The 20,324-nt window shown below is 63.7% G+C and overlaps 1 protein-coding gene across 1 annotated transcript; it reads right to left on the bottom strand.

The window, feature by feature from the left end:
- Positions 1-1,712: 1,712 nt before the first annotated feature.
- On the bottom strand, positions 1,713-6,795 carry LOC142421647 (maestro heat-like repeat-containing protein family member 6). Its single transcript, XM_075526533.1, has 12 exons — positions 6,702-6,795; positions 6,451-6,592; positions 5,731-5,918; positions 5,502-5,642; positions 5,150-5,264; positions 4,797-4,934; positions 4,320-4,496; positions 3,936-4,091; positions 3,488-3,589; positions 3,025-3,127; positions 2,653-2,712; positions 1,713-2,345 (listed from the first exon to the last, which is right to left on the bottom strand). The coding sequence occupies exons 1-12, from the start codon at positions 6,782-6,784 to the stop codon at positions 2,140-2,142; spliced, it is 1,611 nt and encodes a 536-aa protein (XP_075382648.1). The 5' UTR covers positions 6,785-6,795; the 3' UTR covers positions 1,713-2,139.
- Between the last annotated feature and the right edge of the window lie 13,529 nt (positions 6,796-20,324).

Genomic DNA, 20,324 nt, shown 5'->3' with positions numbered 1-20,324 from the left:
TCTAGATGCACCTTCAGTGGTCTGACCCTGCGGGGTCCCGGCCCTGTCCCCCTGAGGGTCCCAAGACCCTCCCCCTGGGGGTCCCCATCCCGGGGACAACGGGCAGCGAGGTGGCGGGCGACATCGAGAGGCCGCTGTCACGGCGGGCCACGCGCACGGCTGACTGTGGCTCCATTTGGCGTGGGGGGCCTCTGCCCCGGCCCGCTACCCCACCGGTGGGCGTGTGACAGGCACGCTCCCCCCCCTCCCCCCGCTAAAGACCGGGGCTTTTAACGTGGCGGGCACGGGCGTTTCGCGCCTCATTTTCGCGCCTTTTGTGCTCTGCCGCGTGCCACACCCCCCCCCCCCCCCCCCCCCCCCGGCACGGACGCACCTCGGCAGGGGAGCAGGAGAGGCGGGGCCCTTGGTGGCCAGACAGGGTCCCCAGCCAGCGAGGCGCCTTGGCTCGGAGAAGCTAGAGCTCTGGAGATCACGACCAACTACGAGCACAGCTCAGATCCGAGCCAGGGTACAAACGGGGCGCCGCCGGAGACCCCCTTTGAGCGTGGTCTTCCCGGCGCAGCGGGCCCGTGTTCGGGACCTCTCCCCTCGGGCTGGGACGCCTCCTGAGGAAACTGCCCAGGGCTGAGTGCCCTCACCTCCCGTGGGGAGTGACTTCTTCTGGACAGAGCCTTGGGTGAGCCCTCACCGCCCCTCCCGGGGGAGCCATTCGCTCTTCTGGAGCTCCCTACCCAGGGTCTTTCCTCCTCCCTGCCAGCCCCCACGGACACCCCACTGCCCTCACGCACCCTCGTAGATGACCCGGAGCTTCTCCTGGCGCCCGTCCCTCAGCTGCCGCCCGGCGAGCCCTAGGCACCCACAGCCTGTCACAGATGCCGCCGCTGGCCTGCCCGCCCCAGCAGCCCAGCTCCCCCTCACCGGCCCCGCGAGCCCGGCCACCGCCCTCCTCCCCTCTTCTGAGGTGCCCAGGAGAGAGGGTTCCCCCTTTGCGAGTGAGCGCGAGTGCGCGCTTTGGATCGTCATTCTTGTGTGTGTATTGCCGTGTGGTAACAACACCCCGCCTGACACCTCGAACCTGGTACGGGCTAAAAGTTAGCGGAGTGTTGATTGATTTCGGTTTGCCCCCCTTTCTCGTTGGTTTCTGTCGTGCGGTTTTGGCCGTTTGGTGAAATAACGTGGTTTGAGCTTGTCCCTCGTTTGAGCTAGTTTTAGCGTCCCTCCGTGACGGGGGGGCCCACGCTCCGCCCCTCCCAGCGCCCCGTGCGTGCCTGGGAGAGGAACTGCCGCTCTGGTCAGCAGAAGGCGCAGAAGCAACGGGCTGCGACAAGGCCGATTGCATAGCTGGACACGGCTGCGGCACGCGGCCGGGGCCCGGGCAGGGCCCTGCTGCCCTGGCAGAGAACCCCAGGGCCTCTCACAGCCCTCTCAGGGGCACGTGCGGGGCCAAGCGGCCCCTCCAGAGAGCCCCAGGGGCTCTCCCGGGCCTCGCAGGGCCCCATGGAAGGCGCTCTAGGGCCGCTGCGAGGGCCTGGGGAGCAGCACGGCTTCGCAGGGCCGCGTGCAGGCCCTCCTGGGGCCCTTGTGGGGGCCTGGGGGCAGCAGGGCTCCCCAGGGGGTGGGGGGCAAGCGGGTCGCGGCAGAGTAGGTACCCTACGGGGGTCTGGGGGGCAGCAGGGCAGCGAGGGACGGGGAAGAAGAGCGCAAACGGCACGTGACGTTCCACAGTCTTTTTCAGCGGTGGCCGGGAGACACAGGCAGGCAGGCCGGCTGCGCCAAGGCCTCTGCTTCCGGCCTGCAGGATGCCCGTTTCCTTGTGGGGTCGCCAGCCAAAGCTGTCCTCTCGCTGCCCTGCCACAGCGTTTGGCTGCTTCTTCAGGCTTCGTGGCCCAGCCGCCCCTTCCCATGAAATGGGAGCGCTGCAGAGAGCGGGCACCTGTCCAGGCCGGGCCGTCCCTGGAGAGGGCAGGGCAGGCAAAAGCTTTCCTTCACCTTTCCTCTTGGTTTCACAGCCCGGCAGCGCAGCTGGCGCCTTGGGGCCACGACGCAGGGTGGGGTGTGTCTTTGCGGGGCCCCGGGCTGCTGGCGGGGGGGGGGCAGGTCCAGCTGCTGAGGTGGTGTCAGTGTGCAGAGCACCCGGGATCAGCTCTGCACGCAGCTCCAGCAGCACAGCCAGCCAGCTCCTGGGGCAAGGGTCCTCCTCCTCCACGCCCTCCGGAGCCGGTAGCACAGCGCTTGCAGGCGGAATGCGGAGGGAGGCTCTTGCGCTGTAGCGCCCAGGATCATGAGGGTTTGAATCGCCAGGGAAGAGACCGAGAGGCTGCTGTCATTCGCCTTGCCTCGAAGGGCTGGGACGGAAAGGAAGGGAGCCGAGGTCAGAGCCCGGATCTGCGGGGACCTCAGGAGCCCCTCCGGCCAGGGCCACCCCCGCCTCCCCCGCTCTTCCCACGGCCAGGAGGGAGGCAGGGGCGCCGGCATCAGCCAGAAGGTGCTGGCCACCAATGCCCCACATACCCCTGAAACCCCCTCTCTGCTCTGCCCTCACCGCCCCTCACCTGCGCAGGGAGCAGAGGCCCCCCCGGGAGTGGAGCTCCCTACCCAGGGTCTTTCCTCCTCCCTGCCAGCCCCCACGGACACCCCACTGCCCTCACGCACCCTCGTAGATGACCCGGAGCTTCTCCTGGCGCCCGTCCCTCAGCTGCCGCCCGGCGAGCCCTAGGCACACGCAGCCCGTCACAGATGCCGCCACTGGCCTGCCCGCCCCAGCAGCCCAGCTCCCCCTCACCGGCCCCGCGAGCCCGGCCACCGCCCTCCTCCCCTGGGGCAAGGCTGAGCCCAGGGCGGTCCCCTGAGCATGAAGCCCAAGAAGGCTGTGAGGGACCCAACAAGGCTCCCAACCAGCCCCCGCTGCGTGGGCAGGGGTGGGAGAAGGTGGCAGGGAGCCCCGTGGGTGGATTTGGCAGCAGCCGTGGCTGGGGCTGAGCTGCCGCGGGGCAGGGAGGGACCCCCGGCAGGGTTCTGGCTCACCGATGAACCTGACGGCTGCCTCGCGCAAGGGCTCCTGTGGGCTCTGCAGGTACGGCAGGCTCTGCTGCAGGTACTCCTCCGCTCTGCTGCTGCCCTCCACAAGCTGGAGAGAGCGCAAGGGGACAGGGTTGGTGCAGACCCTCCCCCTACGCCCAGGACTGGCCTCCCCTGCCTTCCCCTCCCCGACACCCACGACACCCGGCCAGCGGCTGGCTGGTGCTGGGGTTTGGAGGGAGCAGAGGGCAGGGTGCTCCCGTGCCACCCTGCTGCCAAGGCCCAGCTGGGCCAAGGGCTCCGTCGGCACCCCTGGGCTCCAGGGGGAGAGAGGGAGCCTGCGTGCGGTGCAGGCAGGCAGCGCTGGGCTGCCCCCGTGGGCAGGGGCACAGGTGCTAGCCCCACGCGCTGGGCGTTGGGGGAGAAGGGCTTCTCCAGGCTGGGTGTGGGGCTTCGGGGCCATCCTTACCAGGCACTCGCTGACCCTCCATGTCTGCTCTGTCGCCAGCAGCTTCCTGAGCTGCCTCCGCTTCAGGAACTTGGCAGCTCTAAGGAGGGTTTCCCGAGAAGCCTGCAGAGCAGCAGAGACGGGGAGATGGCACCGCCGCCCAGGGGACGGGACCCGGGAGTCCCTAGGCAGAGCAGGGGGAGGCAAGGGTTGGGGCTCCAAACCCTGGCCGCAGACACCTGCAGGCGCCACTGGGAAGCCCCTGGGGGCTCCAGCGCTTGGGTCTCGTCTCTGTGGCCACGCACTGCTGCTGGGCTCTGCTGGATCAGGCAGGGCAGGTGCAGGAAATGTCCCTGCCCCCCTTCTCAGCTGCTGCCAGCTCTATGGCTGCAGGCAGGGAGGGGCTCTGAGCCCTCCTCAGGGACTCGGGAGGTTGGGCCCCAGTTGAGGCACATTCAGAGGGCCTCACCTGAGCCACACTGTCGTCCTTGTCATGCAGGTGGAAGAACAGGGGCAGGAGGCTCCTCTGCATGTCCTTTCTCATCTGCTCTTTGTGGGTGCTGACTGCCACCTCCATCGCATCTCTCCAGAGGAGGATGGAGCGCGCTCGCACGCAGCTGGACTCCTAGGAGGAGAGAAGGCAGAGGGGAGGACCTCACTCCTGGCTCCTCCAAGCCCACGGTGCGGAGGCGAATGCTTGCGGCTCTCCCTCTGCAGTGAGGAGAAGAACTCACGGGCCAACGGGCACGTGCGGAGAGGGACGCACCGGCCCCGGGCCACGCGCATGCACCCCCCCCCCCCCACCCCCCCCCCCGGGCACGCTAACCAAACCCCTGCTCTCCCACTGCCTTACGTTTTCAAAGAGTGGCGGGAGCGTCTCGACCAGCTGCAGAGCAATGGACACAGCCCTCGGCCTGTCCTCCAGGCAGAGCACGTTGCCGAGGACAGCCAGGGCCGCCGCCGCGACATCGCCGTCGTCATCCTGCAGTCGCTGCAGGACCGCTGGCAGCAGGCCTTGCAGAGTCACAGCCTGTGCGAAACACACGATTTCATTTTGTGACGCCATCGAGGACCGCACCGGCAAAACCGCTCTGCGTGGAGAGGGTGCAGTGCCAGTCGGGCAGAGATCTCTCCACGTGCGGCGCAGCCCAGGGCCTGGCCTGAAGCGCTCAGGGGCCGCTGAGCAGGGCAGCGGGAGCAGCGGGCACCGTTCCCACCGCTCCCACCGCTCCCGATTCCTGGCAAAGCTCAAGCGAGCCGCTGCGCGCACCACTGCCTGCAGCCCAGCCCCCGGCGGACGCCCTCCCTGTGCCCGGCTGCCCCTGCTCACCTCCTGGGGTCTCGCAGACAGCGTGACGAGGCTTGTGATTGCCATCCTGCGCAGCACCACGCTCTTGCTCTGCAGGTGGAGCTGGAGGACGTGCAGGACTTGGCTGCTGACATGCTCAAAATCGGTGCAGTCCAGGAGCTGAAACGCACCCAGCAGCAGAGTGAGAGCCCGGCACAGGCAGCAGAGCTCCTGGACGGCTCGGGACAAGGCACCAGGGCCCGGCCCAGCCCAGGCGGGAGGCAGCAGGGCCCGCGGAGGGCCCTCGCCGCCTCCCCTCCGCCCTCTGCCTCGTGCACGCAGCCCGGCTTCCCTCCGCCTGGCCTCCGAGAGGCAGCGCTTGCCACCAGGCCCACCTCGACGAAGACAGTCATGGCGCCGATGTCCTGGTAGGCCTGCCTCTCAAGGAGGCCTCTGACCGCCTCTTGAGACACGGCGACGCAGCAGGCCGGTACCTCACGCCGCAGCACCCTGGGCGGGGGAAGAAGGCATTGGCGGCACCGAGCTGGGCAGGCAAACCTCTCTGGGACCGCGCTGCCAGCCCCAGCCATTACTCCGCGGGCCAGGCCACGCGGGGCAAGGCTGCGTTTGCGCCTTGCGTTGGCTGCTTGCACCCCACCGCCCACGAGGAAGGGGATCGTGCAGGGGGCCCCTCCTCTCCAGCGGAGACACGCCGGGGCAGACAAGGACGACTGACGCGGCTCTCACCTAGTCAGCACGGCGATACCGGTGTGGTAGGTCTCGGGGCTCATGAGCATGTCCCAGGCGCCCTGCCTCCCGATGTCTTCAACCAGGGAGGCACCGCCGCCCAGGCAGTAGAACAGAGCTTGCGTGGCGCGCACCGCGCTCCTGCACGCAGAGCAAAGCGGGGTCACCGGTGGAGCCCCGGCCCCGGCTCTGGGCCCGGGACAGAGACCAGGGAGGAGGGACAGAGCACCTGAGGGTGTGGACTGGAGAACACTCGGCCTCCCTGCTCTGACTGCCAGAGCTGCAGCAGCCCTGCTGTGGGCCGCTCAAGCTGAAGGAGACCTGGAAGACCACCGCCATGAAGAGCTCCTCTAAAAGTAACTGCACGCAGCATCGGCTGGAGGGCAGCAGGAAGATCTCGTGCATGGCACGGGCTACCTGCAGAAAACATCCAGGGACCACTCTCACTGCAGGGGTGTCCCTGCGGCACTGCCCGGCACTGGGGGTGGCGGGGCTCAGGCGCCGCGCTGAGCTGAGGGAGGTGCCAGCGCAGAGCCCGGCCCGGCCGCCTGGCCTGGAGCACGGCTGCGGCAGCTCTCAGGGCTCAGCTCCCATTCGTAGCACGGGCACGCGAGCCTTTGCGGTCCAGAGGGAACAGCCCAGCCAGCCCCATGGGCCCTGCTGGCTGCCCTGGGCTCCCCCTCCCCTCCCCGGCCCCGCAGCCTGCTCTGGCCAGGCAGCCGCCCTGCCCCGGGCTTCCCGGCTTCGAGCAGGCGGCGGGCAGGGAGGAAGACCACTGAGGGCAGCAGGGGCAGGGGCAGGCTGCCTGCCTGTGTGCCACGGGGCCTGGCTGTGGCCCTGAGGCCCCTGGCCCAGGTGTCCCTGGGGAGGTCTGGGCTTGGGGGCAGGTGGAGAGGGGAGGAGGGGCTGGAGCCCCCGGGGGGGGAGCAGGCCTCATCCAGACACTCACAGCCAGGAAAATGCAGTAGCTGCGCTCTCCCACGATGCGGCACTGCCTGCCGATTGTCTGCTGGACCCACAGCAGCATCTTCAGCATGTCGTCCCCGAGGCAGGGCTCAGAGGCCAGCGTGCTCCACATGGCCCTGGCAGCGCTGCGGAGCCGGAGCACGCTGTCAGTGGGGCCACCTCGGCCACCACCCCTTCTGCCTGGGCGGGCCCCGGAGGTCCTGAGCTGCCCCCAAGGCTGACAGGGCCACCTACCTGTCACAGTACGGGGAAGCCTGCAGCAGGCTAGTGGTCACCCTCTGAGGGTACAAGAGGGCCACTTGGAGAAGGGTCTTCATCAGGATGTCCTTGAGGGTCTTCATCAGGATGTCCTTGAGGGGCTTCTGGCTGACGCACGCCAGCTGCACGTGGATGGTCCACACGACCTCTTCCACCTGGCGGAGGCAGGGGGGTGGAGCGGGGTGGAGCACAGCCACGGCCCCAGCTGCCACCAAGACCTGCTTCCCTCCCGTCGCTCTTGGCTGGTCAAAGGCCTCCCGTCGAATGCTCCCCAGCCCGCGACTCGGGGCGGAGGGCGCACGCGCAGGGCAGTCCGGCTGCACGCTGCCTACCTTGTTCAGCTCCGAGCACGGGTATCTCAAGACCGCCTCCAGCACGCTGGCAATCAGCTGGACATCGGAGACCCTGGGGTGCACGATGCCTCTCAAGACGGTGAGGAGGAAGCTGGTCCTCTCAGTCTGGAAGAGGAAGCGCCCAAATACCTGAGGGAGAGAGGCAGGGAAGAGGTGTCGCACTGAGGGCCCTGGCGGGGGGGCACGGCTGAGCTGCGGGGGCGGCTCTGGAGTGAGAAACCCGGGGCAGCGCTGGCCCCCTGCCCCAGGACAAGTGCCAGCAGCAGGGGCTGGTCTGGGGTGAGCGCAGCCACGGGGGGTGTGGAGAGGGAGCTGCCCTGTGGGCCGAAGGAGCGGGGCAGGGGGGGCAGGCTCACGGTGCGCTGGCTCTGCCGGCAACCAGAGCTCGCCGGTGGCCGGGACAGCCGGAGCCGCCGCGCTGACGCTTTGGCCGCTCCCTGCGGAGAGGTGGTGCGACCCCGCGGCCTGATCGGCGGGAGGCCGTGCCATCCGCCCTGATGGCTGATGCACTGGTTCATCCCAGTCTCCTGCCAGCCCCACAGCCAAGACCCCCAGCGAGGGAGGAGCTTGTTACCGGCGCCTCGTCAGCGGGCTCCTTGGCCCAGAAGGTGCTAGGTCCTTCCCGCTCCACTCGAAGCTTTGGATCCTCGCGTGCTGCGTAGCAGGCTGGGCAGGAGGGGAAGCACACAGTGAGCGGCAGGAACAACGGAGAGCTGGCGACAGCAGGCGAGGGCGTCGGGGAGAGCTCTGTGCCTGGCTCTCCGCTCTGTGGGGAGCCGGAGACGTGCCAGGGTGGCAGTGGGCCCGTTTCCCGCGGGAGGAGGGGAAACCGCCTCTTAGGCTGCAGAAGGGCAGGAGAGTTTGGTCTGGCCTTCTGCTCGGGAGGAGGAGAGAAGCCCTGGGATGCTGCTGCCACAGGCTCTCCGGCCCAAGGCTTCTCGGGGCGGGCCCCAAGGCGCGGCTCCGAGGCGGGCTGCGTGGGCCCTCGGGTTGGCGCGGCACAGCTGCTCCCCTGCTCCAGCCTCGGAGGAGTTTGCTGCTCCTTGCTCTAGCAGAGGAGGGGGCCAAGGCGGTGCGGCGCCTCGCCTGAGCCCTGGTGGCTGGGAGGCCCCAGCGTCTCTCACCCTCTCGCAGCAGGATGAAGCCGTGGACGGCACGCAGCGCCTCCGCAGCCCCGCAGCTGATCTCCTGGTCCTTCTCGGCACAGGACAGGGTGAGGTGCCCCATCAGCTGCCCCAGGAATTGCAGAGGCTTCGCTTGGAACAGGAAGAAGTTGCCGTCTCTCAAGTGCGAGACCTGTGGGAGAGGAAGGAGGAGTAGCAGGGCCAAGCTGCGGCAGACGGGACGAAAGGCCTAACCCCAGAGAGCGGGCCCCGGGCCGAGCGCTGCGTGAGCCAGAGCTCTGGAGGGCTCTGCTCTGCCCTGCGCTGCGCCCCGTGGAGACCCAGCCTGCGGCAGCCGCGTCAGGGCGAGGAGCGTGCTGCCTGCCTGTGACGGGAGCCCTGGAAGGCTTTTGCCTTCCCTCCCCGTGAGCCTGCGGGACTGGGGTGCCTGAAGGAGGCTTGAGACCCTGGGTCTGCTGGTCCTCCACACCGGCGCTCAGCCGAGGGAGCCCTCCTTCCCCACCTGCGGGACTCCCCGTCTCCACAAAAGGGCGCAGCCATGCGCCCTCTCCTCCCGCCGCATCCTTCTGGCAGGCCGTCCCGAGGCCTGCCACCGCCCTGCCCAGCTCTCCACAGCACGGGAAGGGAGGGTCTGCGGGGCTGCAGCAGGAGCCCCGGGGCCGGTGGGCTGGGGAAGGGGCCGGGCGCGGGCAGTGGCAGTGGGGAGGGGAAGGGCCCGAGAGCCCCGCAGGCCCTCAACGCTGAAGCGGCTGGGCGGCAACCCAGGGGAGGGCTGCCAGAGCTGGGCCTGCCAAATACTCCCGTGCCCTGTGACGGAGCTGGCTCCCGAGAGAAAGGGCACGGGAGAGAGCAGCTCCCAGAGGGAGGGGCAAAGACGCTGGCGCAGGGCTGAGCCTTGCCGAATCCCCTGCCCTGCGCCCAGGCTTCCCTCGCAGGGAGCCCGGAGCTACTGGCTGCTCTGGGGCACCAGGAAGGGGCGAGGGGTGCCCAGAGGCCGCCTGCACCGCAGGCCCCTTACCTCCAGCATCGAGGAGGGCATCACGAAGCGGCTCAGGCAGGCAATCCTCCCCACAGCCTTGCGGCGCCTAGCCACTTGCTGGGATGCCGTGAAGGGCAGCAGGACCTGAGAAGGGAAAAGCTGCCGCTCTGCCTCGGGAAGCGACGGCACCTCCCGGAGCGGTGGCCCTGCCAAGCGCCTGGCGGAGTTTACGCAACGTGCCGCCAAGGCTTCCCCCGGCCAGGAGGAAGGCCTGGGACCGGGTCCGGGTCCGGCCACCTCACGGCCTCGGGGACCGTTGCCGACAGTTGGTGACTCGCTGCAGTCAGGGAGGTAGCTGGATCCCGCCCCGCCAGCCACCTCTGCCCCTTCTCACGCGCTCCTCCAAAAACGGCCGCACGCCCCCGCTGTCCAGGAGGACAGGAACCTCTGTGGAGGCCTGCACCAGGGAGGCTGGGCTGGGGCCCACGGGGAGGCCAGAAGCAGAGCGCTTCAGGGCTGGGCTCCCCTTGCACCGTGGCCACGTCCCAGCAGATGTCCACCCTGCTGCCCTCTGGGGAGGAGAGCGTGAACGGGGCGGGCGGCAAGGGCAGTGGCTCGGCAGCGCCAGCTGCCAGAGCAGGGGGCCTGGGAGGGACGCTCGGGTTCCTTCCACCGCTTTGGTTCGGGGCTGGGGCGCGCGCGCTCCAGAAGGTCGCGTCTCTTTAGGGCGAGGCAAGGAAGAGACCTCGTGAGCCCAGCTCTTGGCAAATGCCTGACCTGCAAGATTTTCTCCACTTGCGAAGCATCGCGCGCCAGCACCTCCAGCACGCTGTCCAGAGTCCTCAGGATCTGTGAGGGGATTCAGCAGTTCGCACGCTTGCCCTGGCCCTTCTTCCTTGCAGGAAGCTGGCTTGAACGCCTTCCACCTGAGGCGGGCCTCAGCCGCCCTCTGGTGCCGGGGAGAGGCCTCAGGGTCTCCCTGGTCTTCCTTCTCCTCCTATCGTCTTCCGGCAGCCAAAGCCAACTAGGAAAGCGTGCCCAGGGGCTGACTGGCAGGCTCTCCGTAGCTCACCCCGCGCTTACCTGAGCATCGAGTGAAGCGTGCTGGCTGTCCCTGCTCTGTGCTGGAGCAAGACAGAAGATGCTGCGGATGCAGGGGCAGAGGTGCTGGTCCAGCAGGCCTTTGTTCTCTTTGCTGCAAGGAGAGAAGGTGCCGGTTGCATGGCGGAGCTTCCACGTTGGGGAAGCTGGCTGCAGACGTCGGGGCTGGCAGTCCCCAGGGCGGTACCCGTACGAGGTGGGGAAGGGATGCCTGGAGGCATCTCCTCTCTCCCCCGTGCCGCCGAGGCAGGGACAGAGGGCAGTCCTGGCCAGCGGAGCCCGAACCCCTTTCCGTCTCCTGCCTCTCCCTTCAGAGGAAGGGCCAAGAGGCACCGGGCAGCCCCGGAGCACCCTCCGCCCTCCCATCTGGCCCACCGATGGGCCAAGCGTGAGGGAGAGCAGAGGCCCCAAGGCAGTGCCGCCAGGGTCCTGCCAGGATAGGAGATGCCTGGTGCCATCAGGCCCACGCCGTGGGGAGGCCCTGGCCCGGCCGGGGTCTGGGGCAGGTACCTCATTGCAGCGACGGCAAGCACGGCTTGCCGCCACATCGCGGCGTCCACGCTGCGAGGGAGCTGCTTTTGCCGTAGTACCTGGAGAGGGAGAGCACGGCCGGGATGGGGCACGGGAGCTGCCAGTGCCCGGCAGCAGTCCGCAGGGCGGGCAGAGCCGCCCCGCTGCCCCCAGGCCAGCGCGTGGCCCCTCGCTCTGCAGCGGCCCCACGGCAGGCAGGGCTGTTCCCACAGAGGCCTGTCTCACCCCCCCCCGTGCCCAGGCGCCCGAGTGCTGTCCTTACTGCTGGGCCGGTGCTCGGCCGGCTTTGCCCCCCTCCCTCAGCCCCACTGGGGGTGCCCTCACCTCCATTTTCTCCACCAGCTTACGTGCTGATCTGAAACCCGGCCGGTACCTGCCCTGCAGCCAGGCTCTGCAGAGCGTGCAGATGGAGGCCAGAAACCTCAGCTTCGAGGCCTCTTCCTGGCAGTCGGGGAGAGACAGAGAGGGAGGGTGAGGGGGCAGAGGCGCGGCCAGCAGGAGCAGGGGCTGGAGGGGCTGCAGGGATGGCGCAGGGGCCGGGAGGGGAGCAGCTCCGCACCGCCAGCAGCCCTCCCAGAGCCCGCGCCCAGGCAGCAGAGGCGGCGGCACCCAGCTGGGAGCGCGGGCAGAGCCCTGCTGACGAAGTCTGCGCTTACCCTTTGGGTGCTGTTGAGAAAGGCCGAGAAGTAGTCGCGGGCTTCCTTCTCCTCGTCCTCCAGCTGGCAGCTGGAGGCAGGAGCGGCTGCACCTGATGAAGAAGCAGAGCGGGGAGAGCTGCAGGCAGGGGCAGGGGGGAGAGGGGAGAGGGGCCCTCTCTCCAGCCCTGCGCCCGCTGCCCCGCACACGGCAATCCCTGGGCCAGGGTGCTGATGCCCCGTCTCCCCAGGATGCCGCTGGCAGCAGGGCGGGACAGGTGCCAGCCCCGCAGCACCGCAGCCTCCTGCCAGCCCAGCTGCCTCAGCCTGCCCTGCTCTGTGCCCCGAGGCAGGAGGTGGTCCCCCGGGCTCCTGGCAATACCCACTCGGGTCGGGGATGCCGGGGCTCTTGCCCTCCTCCGCATCTATGATGGGGCTGGCAGAGCCCACGTCCTCGCTGCGCAGCTCGCCTTGCCGGGGGCTTTCTGACCGCTGGTGGTCCTCAGCGGCTACCCCAGGCCTTTTGTCCTCTGCCGCCCGGGGTGCACGGCGCCTGTGGGGGGAACGACTCGCCATCCTGCGGGACAGAGGAGGGGGGTGAGGCTGGGGAGGGGGCAGCCCACGGCAAGCGGCCCCATGCGGGTGCTGCCTGGCTGGAGCGGGGAGGTGGTGGGGCGGAGGAGCTGGGCAGGGACGGGGGGTGGGGGTGGGGGGAGATCTCCTGCAGGATGCCGTTTTCCAGCGGGCAGCCCCCACCCGCCCACCCCGGCCCTGGCGCCGCCTCTCCTGCCCCCAGCCCCTTCCGGAAGGGCCCGCCTGCTGGGCCCAGCTCCCCTGGGATCCCTATGGCGCTGGCCCAGCCCTGCGTTCTTACCTGGTGGGGACGGTGGGGCCATGGCGAAACACCCTGGCCCTGGGGGTGCGGTGCGCCAGGGGTCGCAGGGAAACACGTGCTCTGCGCACAGGGGCTCCTGCACGAGCCCCACGGGTCATGTCCTTTTCTTCTGAGGGTCTGGGACACTGACTGGGGCTGCCGCGCCCGTGCTGGGCATCCCTAGCTGCGACACGGCTAGGTCACAAGGGGCCCTCTTGTTACCCGCCACCAGGGCCAGGAGGGGCAGGGCGTCCTGCCCCCCCCCCCGTGACCCGGGCTCTCCCAGGGGAGTTGACCTGCCCCTGGCTCGGGCCGCAGCCTCCCGTCCCTCTGCGCGCTTTCCCTGCCGCCGGTGGGACTCCTCAGCTCTGGGGCTCCCGCTTTGGCTGGAGGCCTGAAACCTGGCCGCGCGGTCGATGGGCTTCCTCTTGCAGCCTGCCCACCACCCACAGAAGCATGTCCCGATCCCTGCCGTGGGCAGGGACACCTTCAACTAGACCAGGTCGCTCAGAGCCCCGTGTGAGAGACTGAAAGAGCTAATGTCTCAAACATTGTGGCGAGGCGAGGGGCTATTTGCATGGCGACGGCAGGTCGGCGAGCACGGGGTGGGGGAGAGCGGGAGCGGGACACGCGGGACGTGGAGAGCGCGTCGGAGGACGCGCGGTTCCGGCGGACCTTACCATCTATGGCCAGAGATCACACGGAGTTGATCCGAGGAAGGGGCTTGCGACCGCCCGAGAGACCCCTCGCGACCACCCCCCTCCCCCAGCGCCTGCGCAGAAGACTGAGAACTTTCTAGAACAAGAACCCTGTAAGTCCTGAAGGGGCGTACCTGGAGGCGGGGATTAGCTTATAAAAGACACGCCCTCCAGGGACCCGCGCCCGCGCGCCCACCGCTGGAGGATTGCCACGTCTGTCATCGCGGGATCCAAGGGTGGGGATACTTTTTCTTTCTGCTTCCTCCTCTCTTCTCCTTTCCTCTTCTCGCTTCTCTCTTCCTCCACTCTTCCAACAGATGCAAGTTTGGGATAAATTGTGGCGGGTTGCCCAGAAAACAGCTCCGTGGCCAAATCGCCTCTGTCCGTTCGTTGAGCTTGCCCGTTCGTTAAGTTTGTCCGTTTGTTGAATTCGCCAGTTAATAAGGTCGCTGGCCAGACTGTTCCTCTGAGTCCTTGTCGTGACTCTACCGACCACGCGGCGCTGCCGAGCAGAGATCGGCTTTTGTCGGTACACAAACCGTCGGGGAATCGAAAAGATTCACCCGTCTCGCAACCCACCGAGTGGGACGAGACGCCCCGTCCCACCTGCCCTTGAACGTTTCCAGGCATGGGGCATCCACAGCTTCTCTGGGCAACCTGTTGAGTGTCTCACCACCCTCATGGTAAAGAATTTCTTCCTTCTATCGAATCTAAACCTGCCCTCAAACGTTACTTCAAAACCGTTGCCCCTTGTCCTGTCTCTTCTTAAAGGCTGAAAGTGAGCCCTAAGCTGCATCCACAGGGTGTCCCTTTTCATACACTTTTGATTCAAGAAGAGTGGACTTGGAGCAGGCAACTCAAAAGAAAGTGGAAGTAAATCTACAGTTCTTCCTTCTCAGTTGAAAAATGAAACAAGGTGGTAAGGTATGCTAGGAAGTCCTCTTTTCCTGTTTCTGTTATTTATTACAGAGTTTTGCTGGTTTTTTTCCCTAACAATGTGCACATAACAAAGCTTGCTTGTGAGATCTCAGGGCAGAATAGGTGCTGGTGAATACCAAGGAAGCCTGCCGGGGCTGGGCAAGAAGGTTGTAGCGGACACCCCTCCACCTCTTTCCCTGTCTCCAGGCCCCTCGTTATGGCTGCAGGTCACTCTGTCCCCGTGCGAGGGGCCGGTGGCACTGCTGGCTGGGGTCGGGCCACCGGGGTCTCCCTCTGCCGCTCCTTGTTCCTCGCTGTTGTCTTCCGCAGCGGCTTCCTCCGTGCCCGTTCCCTCTGCTCCGGCGCGGGCCCAGCGTGGGCCGTGTCCCTCAGAGTGCTGCCAGCCCCGCCACGGAGCCTCTGAAGGCAGCAGCGGATCTCACAGCTGCAAGCGTGCCCAGCTAGAAGAACTCTTCAAACAGGTAGCTGTGTGACAAGAGGAGCTCGGCAGGCAGCGCAGGATCTGGGAACGCGAGCGGCAGACGGATGCGTGGTGTTGCGCGCTGTCCCGGGCTGAGCCACAGCCCTGCCTTAAGGCTGCGCAAGGGGAAGGTTAGCCTGCGTTCGGCCTCGAGCTGCCTCAACCAAGTCACTCACGAGACGAAGGAGGCTGGACCCTTGTCCCTGCTGCGGGCAGAAGGAAGAACCTGCCCCCTCCCCCTAAAGTGCCCCTGCGTAATAGATACGATGCTCTTGGCGTGGGGAATGAAGAGCACACGAGTAGCAGACCGGATCCAGGAGAAGCCCAGCGTGCAAAGCTGATCCAACCACCCACCCGCATTAGACCCAGTGCCACCAGAAAAGCACATAAAGTATTAGTCACTGGAGATTCCTTACTGAGAGGCACCCAAGCACCCATTTGCCATCCAGACAATTTCTCTAGAGGGGTTTGCTGCCTACCAGGAGGTTGCGTTCGCGATGTTAGCGAGAGGCTGCCGAGCCTGGTGAAGCCTACGGATTATCATCCGCTCCTACTGTTCCACGTAGGGTCCAACGATACTGTGACGAGGCACGGCAACTTAGAACAAAAGACGACTCTCTGTCCCTTGGAGCAATGTGAAAATCATCTGGAGCACCGGTGGTGTTTTCATCCATCCTCCCAGTCAAAGGAAGGGGTTTAGGAAGGAGGAGATGAACTGAAAAGGTGAATGCCTGCCTGCGTGCCTGATGCCATGCTCACGGTTTTGGCTTCTATGGGGATCTGCCTTTGAGAAGCTGGGTCTGTTGGGAGCTGATGGGATTGGCCTGACCAAGTGGGGCAAGAGGGTCTTCGCCAGCAAGCTGGCCAGGCTGACAAGGAGAGCCTTAAACTAGACTTAGCAGGGGGAGAGGACGGAGCTTCGGGCAACAGAGAACCATAGAATCATTAAGGTTGGAAAAGACCTCTAAGGTCGTCTAGTCCAGCCGTCAACCCAACACCTCCATGCCTACTAAACCATGTCCCGCAGTGCCACGTCTACACGTTTTTTGAACTCCTCCAGGGACGGTGACTCCACCACCTCTCTGGGCAGCCTGTTCCAATGCTTGACAACCCTTTCGGTGAGGAATTTTTTCCTAACATCCAAACTAAACCTCTCCTGGTGCAACCTGAGGCCATTTCCTCTCGTCCTCTCGCCCGTTACTTGGGAGAAGAGACCGACCCCCACCTCACTACAACCTCCTTTCAGGCAGTTGCGGAGAGCGATGAGGTCTCCCCTCAGCCTCCGCTTCTCCAGACTAAACAACCCCAGGTCCCTCAGCCGCTCCTCATCAGACTTGTTCTCCAGACCCTTCACCAGCTTCATTGCCCTTCTCTGGACACGCTCCAGCACCTCAGTGTCTCTCGTGTAGTGAGGGACCTGTGGGATAATTGCTGAGGTGACTTAGAAATTAGAACTTACAGTCACACTTCTAGGTAAGGCACAGCATTGAAGAAGCTTCCCAGGTGGGATGCGGCTGACATGCAAGGAATCCATTCCATGGAAGTTCCCTAGGCCTGCAACCTTCGATGTCAGGAACGCCAGGGGAACCTGGTGTGCTGACTCGAAGAGGTACTGCTCGGAGGGTGGAGCGGTGTGGAGATGCCGCAGCCAGGCTCTGCGATTATAGGGGAACTTAAAGGTGTCATGGAACCGATAAGCTGCATATTTACCGCCCTGGGCCAACAGCCTGCCACGTTTTTGACCAAATGCTGCCCTTTTGGTGAACTTTGCTCATTATAACATCATTATAATACCAAAACACACCTCCGTCCCAAAAGCTACCCGCCTCCAAGGTGCGACCACCCCTCACTGAGCTTGCGCTCTGAATTTTCCTAGCTTATACCTTTAAAAGCGAAGCGAGAAAACTTTACACCAATGCTAAACAAAGGTATGCGTGACTAGAGTCACTCAAGCTCCACCCGAACGGTGAAAGATAGTATAAAATGGTTTAAGAGAAAGAGAACGTTGGGGAAGACACCATCGGGTACCACCCTTGACGTTTGGGATCAGTCGACGGGATCAGTCGTCGGCTGAGCCTCTCTTCCTCCCCATCGGGACGCCTTTGGGTAAGAGTCGAACACTTGGTTATACCTAGGGCCTCCCCGGGAAACTTAGAAATCTCTCTAGAGTCGCTTTATTATCTTTTAACGCGTTTGTAGCCGGCAGCGTTACTCATATTCTTGGTATTTGCACGTGCTTTGCAGACAGTGAATTTGTCACCGGTAATCCAAAGAATCCGTGTGTCTGTGGCTCTAATAAACTGCACTCTCCATTGATCTAGCCGTGGTAGTTCTCACTGAACAGGACCGGACTCTTTAGGTGTGGCCGTGATAGTTCGTGCAACACGACTAGACCGGGGGTGTAAGCGCGTTATTAGTGAATCCGTAATCGTGACGTTCAGTACGCTGGACGCGACCGGACTTACAACGTCGCAAATTAATGCTGTCGCCTTAGCGAAAGCCCTGAGAGGGCTCTGGTTCCGCTAAGTGGCTATACACACAGTCCTTAGAAAATAAACCGTTGACCAGGTCTGGGACTAAGACTGGACCTAGCCGCACCTAGACTCCTCTCTGAGGAGGAGTTTAGAAAGCAAGGGGGTCCTGTCTGAACCTCCTGACTCAACGGGAGGGTTCCCCCCCAGCCACGCCTCAGACTCCTATTTGTAACGCGACAGTAACTCCTCACGCAACGGGGACCCAAAACTGAACACGCTATTTGAGGTGCGGCCTCACCAGTGCTGAGTACAGGGGCACGATCGCTGCCCTCGTCCTGCTGGCCACGCTATTCCTGATACAAGCCAGGATGCCGTTGGGTTTCTTGGCCACCCGGGCACACTGCTGGCTCCAGTAACCAAGACTGGCCCCAAAGCTGAGCCCGGGGCAACACCGCTTGTGACCGGCCGCCAACCGGATTTAACGCCGTGCACCACCACTCTCTGGGCTCGGCCATCCAGCCAGTTTTTTACCCAGCGAAGAGTACACCCGCCTAAGCCATGAGCTGCCAGCTTCTCCAGGAGAATGCTGTGGGAGACAGCGTCCAAGGCTTCACTAAAGTCCAGGCAGCTAACATCCACAGCCTTTCCCTCATCCACTAGGCAGGTCACCTGGTCGTAGAAGATCAGGTTGGTCAAGCAGGACCTGCCTTTCATGAACCCATGCTGGCTGGGCCTGATCCCCTGGTTGGCCTGCACACGCCTGTTGAGTGCACTCAAGATGAACCGCTCCATAATTTTCGCCGGCACCAAGGTCAGGCTGACAGGCCTGTAGCTCCCCCGATCCTCGTTCCGGCCCTTCCTTTAGATGGGCGTCACATTGGCAAGCCTCCAGTCGTTTGGGACCTCCCCTGTTAACCAGGACTGCTGATAAATGATGGAGAGTGGCTTGGCAAGCTCTTCTGCCAGCTCCCTCCGTACTCTCGGCTGGATCCCATCTAGCCCCATAGACTTGTGAGGGTCCAGGTGGCTTAGCAGGTCACTAACTGCTTCCTCCTGGATTATGGGGGCTTTATTCTGCTCTCCATCCCTGTCTTCCAGCTCAGGGGGCTGAATACCCTGGGATAACTGGTCTGACTATTAAAGACTGAGGCAAAGAAGGCATTAAGTACCGCAGCCTTTTCCTCATCCTTGGTGGCAATGTTCCCCCCTCCCCTAAAGGAGGGAGATTCTCCGTGGCTCTCCTTTTGCTGTTAATGTGTTTGTAAAAACATTTTTTATTCTCTCTTACAACAGTGGCCAAATTGAGTTCTAGCTGGGTTTTTGCCTTTCTAATTTTCTCTCTGCATGACTTGATGAGATGCCTGTACTCTTCTTGGGTTGCCTGCCCCTTCTTCCAAAAGTGGTAAACTCTCCTTTTTTTCCTGAGTCCCAGCAAAAGCTCCCAGCCAGGCCAGTCGTCTGCCCCACCGGTTCGTCTTACGGAACATGGAGACGGCCTGCTCCTGCGCCTGTAAGACTTCCTTCTTGAAGAATGCCCAGCCTTCCTGGACCCCTTTGCCTTTCACGACTGTCTCCTCAGGGACTCTCTCAACCAGTGTCCTGAACAGGCCAAAGTCTGCCCTCTGGAAGTCTATGGTAGTGGTTTTGGTCGCCCCCCCTCCTTACTTTGCCACGAATCGAGAACTCTATCATATATCATGGTCGCTAAGCCCAAGACGGCCTCCAACCACCACATCTCCCACCAGTCCTTCTCTGTTTGTAAACAGCAGGTCAAGCAAGGCACCTGCCCTGGTACTGGCTCCCTCACCAGCTGTGTCAGGAAGGTCTCTTCCACGCACTCCAGGAACGTCCTAGACGGTTTCCTCTCCGCTGTGTTTTATTTCCAGCAGACGTCCGGTAAGTTGAAGTCCCCCACGAGAACAAGGGCTAGCGATCGTGAGAGTCCTGCCAGCTGTTTATAGAATGCTTCATCTGCCTCTTCATCCTGGTTGGGTGGTCTATAACAGACTCCCACCATGATACCTGCCTTGTTGGCCTTCCCCCTCATCCTTACCCATAAGCACTCGACCTTATCATCATAATCGCCGAGTTCTACACAGCAGAAACACTCCCTAACCTACAGAGCCACCCCACCACCTCTCCTTCCTTGCCTATCCCCTCTGAAGAGCTTACAGCCATCCATTGCAGCACTCCAGTCATGAGAGTCATCCCACCACGCTTCTGTGATGGCGACTAAGTCATAGCTATTCTGTTGCACAATGGCTTCCAGCTCCTCCTGTTTGTTGCCCATGCTGCGTGCGTTGATGTAGATGCACTTGAGCTGGGCTATCAATTTCACTCCCAACACTGGCATGCCAGCCTTAGGCTCCTCTCTAGAGAGCCTGGTTATGTCCCCTTCCCCCTTCACCCCTAGTTTAAAGCCCTCTCGATGAGTCCTGCCAACTCATGGGCAAGAATCCTTTTCCCCCTTGGAGATAGCTGAACTCCATCCGTCGCCAGCAGGCCCGGTGCTGCGTAAACATCCCCATAGTCAAAAAACCCCAAATTCCACCGATGGCACCAGCCTCTGAGCCACGTGTTGAGTGGGTGAGTTTCCCTGTTCCTTCCAGTGTTCCTCCCTGCCAAGAAGAGCCGGGGGCTGCTGATGTATTCAGAGCCAGCAGGGAAACACCCGTGAAATGCCTCCGAGGAATTAGGGCGCATTCCTCTGAAAAGGGGACACGGCCAACAGCCCAGCGGAAGTGCCTCTGTACCGATGCACACAGCACGGGTAGCAAACAGGAGGAGCTGGAAGCCATGGTGCAGATAACAAGCTACAACCTAATGGCTGCCACTGAAATGTGGTGGGATGAATCACACGACTGGAGCACTGCAATCGAGGGCTATCAACTGTTCAGAAGGGACAAGCAAGGAAGGAGGGGCAGGAGGGTTGCCCTCTCCATAGAAAAATTGATGGACTGCACAGAGCTGCCTTTGGAAAACAGCCATGAACAGGTTGAGAGCTTATGGGTAAAAATGAGGAGCCAAGCCAACACAGGAAACCTCGTGGCTGGTGTTTACCACAGGCCACCTGATCAAGGGGAGCCTGTTGACGAAGCATTCTTACTTCAACTGCAGGAAGCATCATGCTCGCAGGCTCTGGTCCTGCTGAGGGACTTCAGTCTCCCTGACATCTGCTGTAAAAGCAACACAGCAAGCTGTAAGCAGTCCAGGAGACTCTTGGAGAGCATCAAGGATAATTTCTTCATCCAGGCGATAGACAGCCCGACTGGAGGAGAAGCGTTACTGGAGCTGTTGCTCACCAGCATGGATGAACTAATTAGAGACATCAAGATTGGCTGCAGCGATCATGCCCTGGTAGAATCCACAATCTGGGGGGATATGGGCCAGGTGAAGAGCAGAGCCAGGACCCTGAATTTTAGGAGAGCGAA

The sequence above is a fragment of the Mycteria americana genome, chromosome Z, assembly GCF_035582795.1.
Source record: "Mycteria americana isolate JAX WOST 10 ecotype Jacksonville Zoo and Gardens chromosome Z, USCA_MyAme_1.0, whole genome shotgun sequence".
Lineage (NCBI taxonomy): Eukaryota > Metazoa > Chordata > Aves > Ciconiiformes > Ciconiidae > Mycteria > Mycteria americana.
Note: the sequence above shows the minus strand (reverse complement) of the source record. Positions and strands in the feature narration are given on the sequence as shown.

Coding starts and splice junctions, on each gene's coding strand:
- LOC142421647 (XM_075526533.1), bottom strand. CDS start 6,784: ATGAAGACCCTTCTCCAAGTGGCCCTCTTGTACCCTCAGAGGGTGACC. Junction 4,935..5,149: donor CCATGACTGTCTTCGTCGAG/GTGGGCCTGGTG, acceptor GGTGCGTTTCAG/CTCCTGGACTGCACCGATTT. Junction 2,713..3,024: donor GGCAGCCGTCAGGTTCATCG/GTGAGCCAGAAC, acceptor GCGTGTGCCTAG/GGCTCGCCGGGCGGCAGCTG.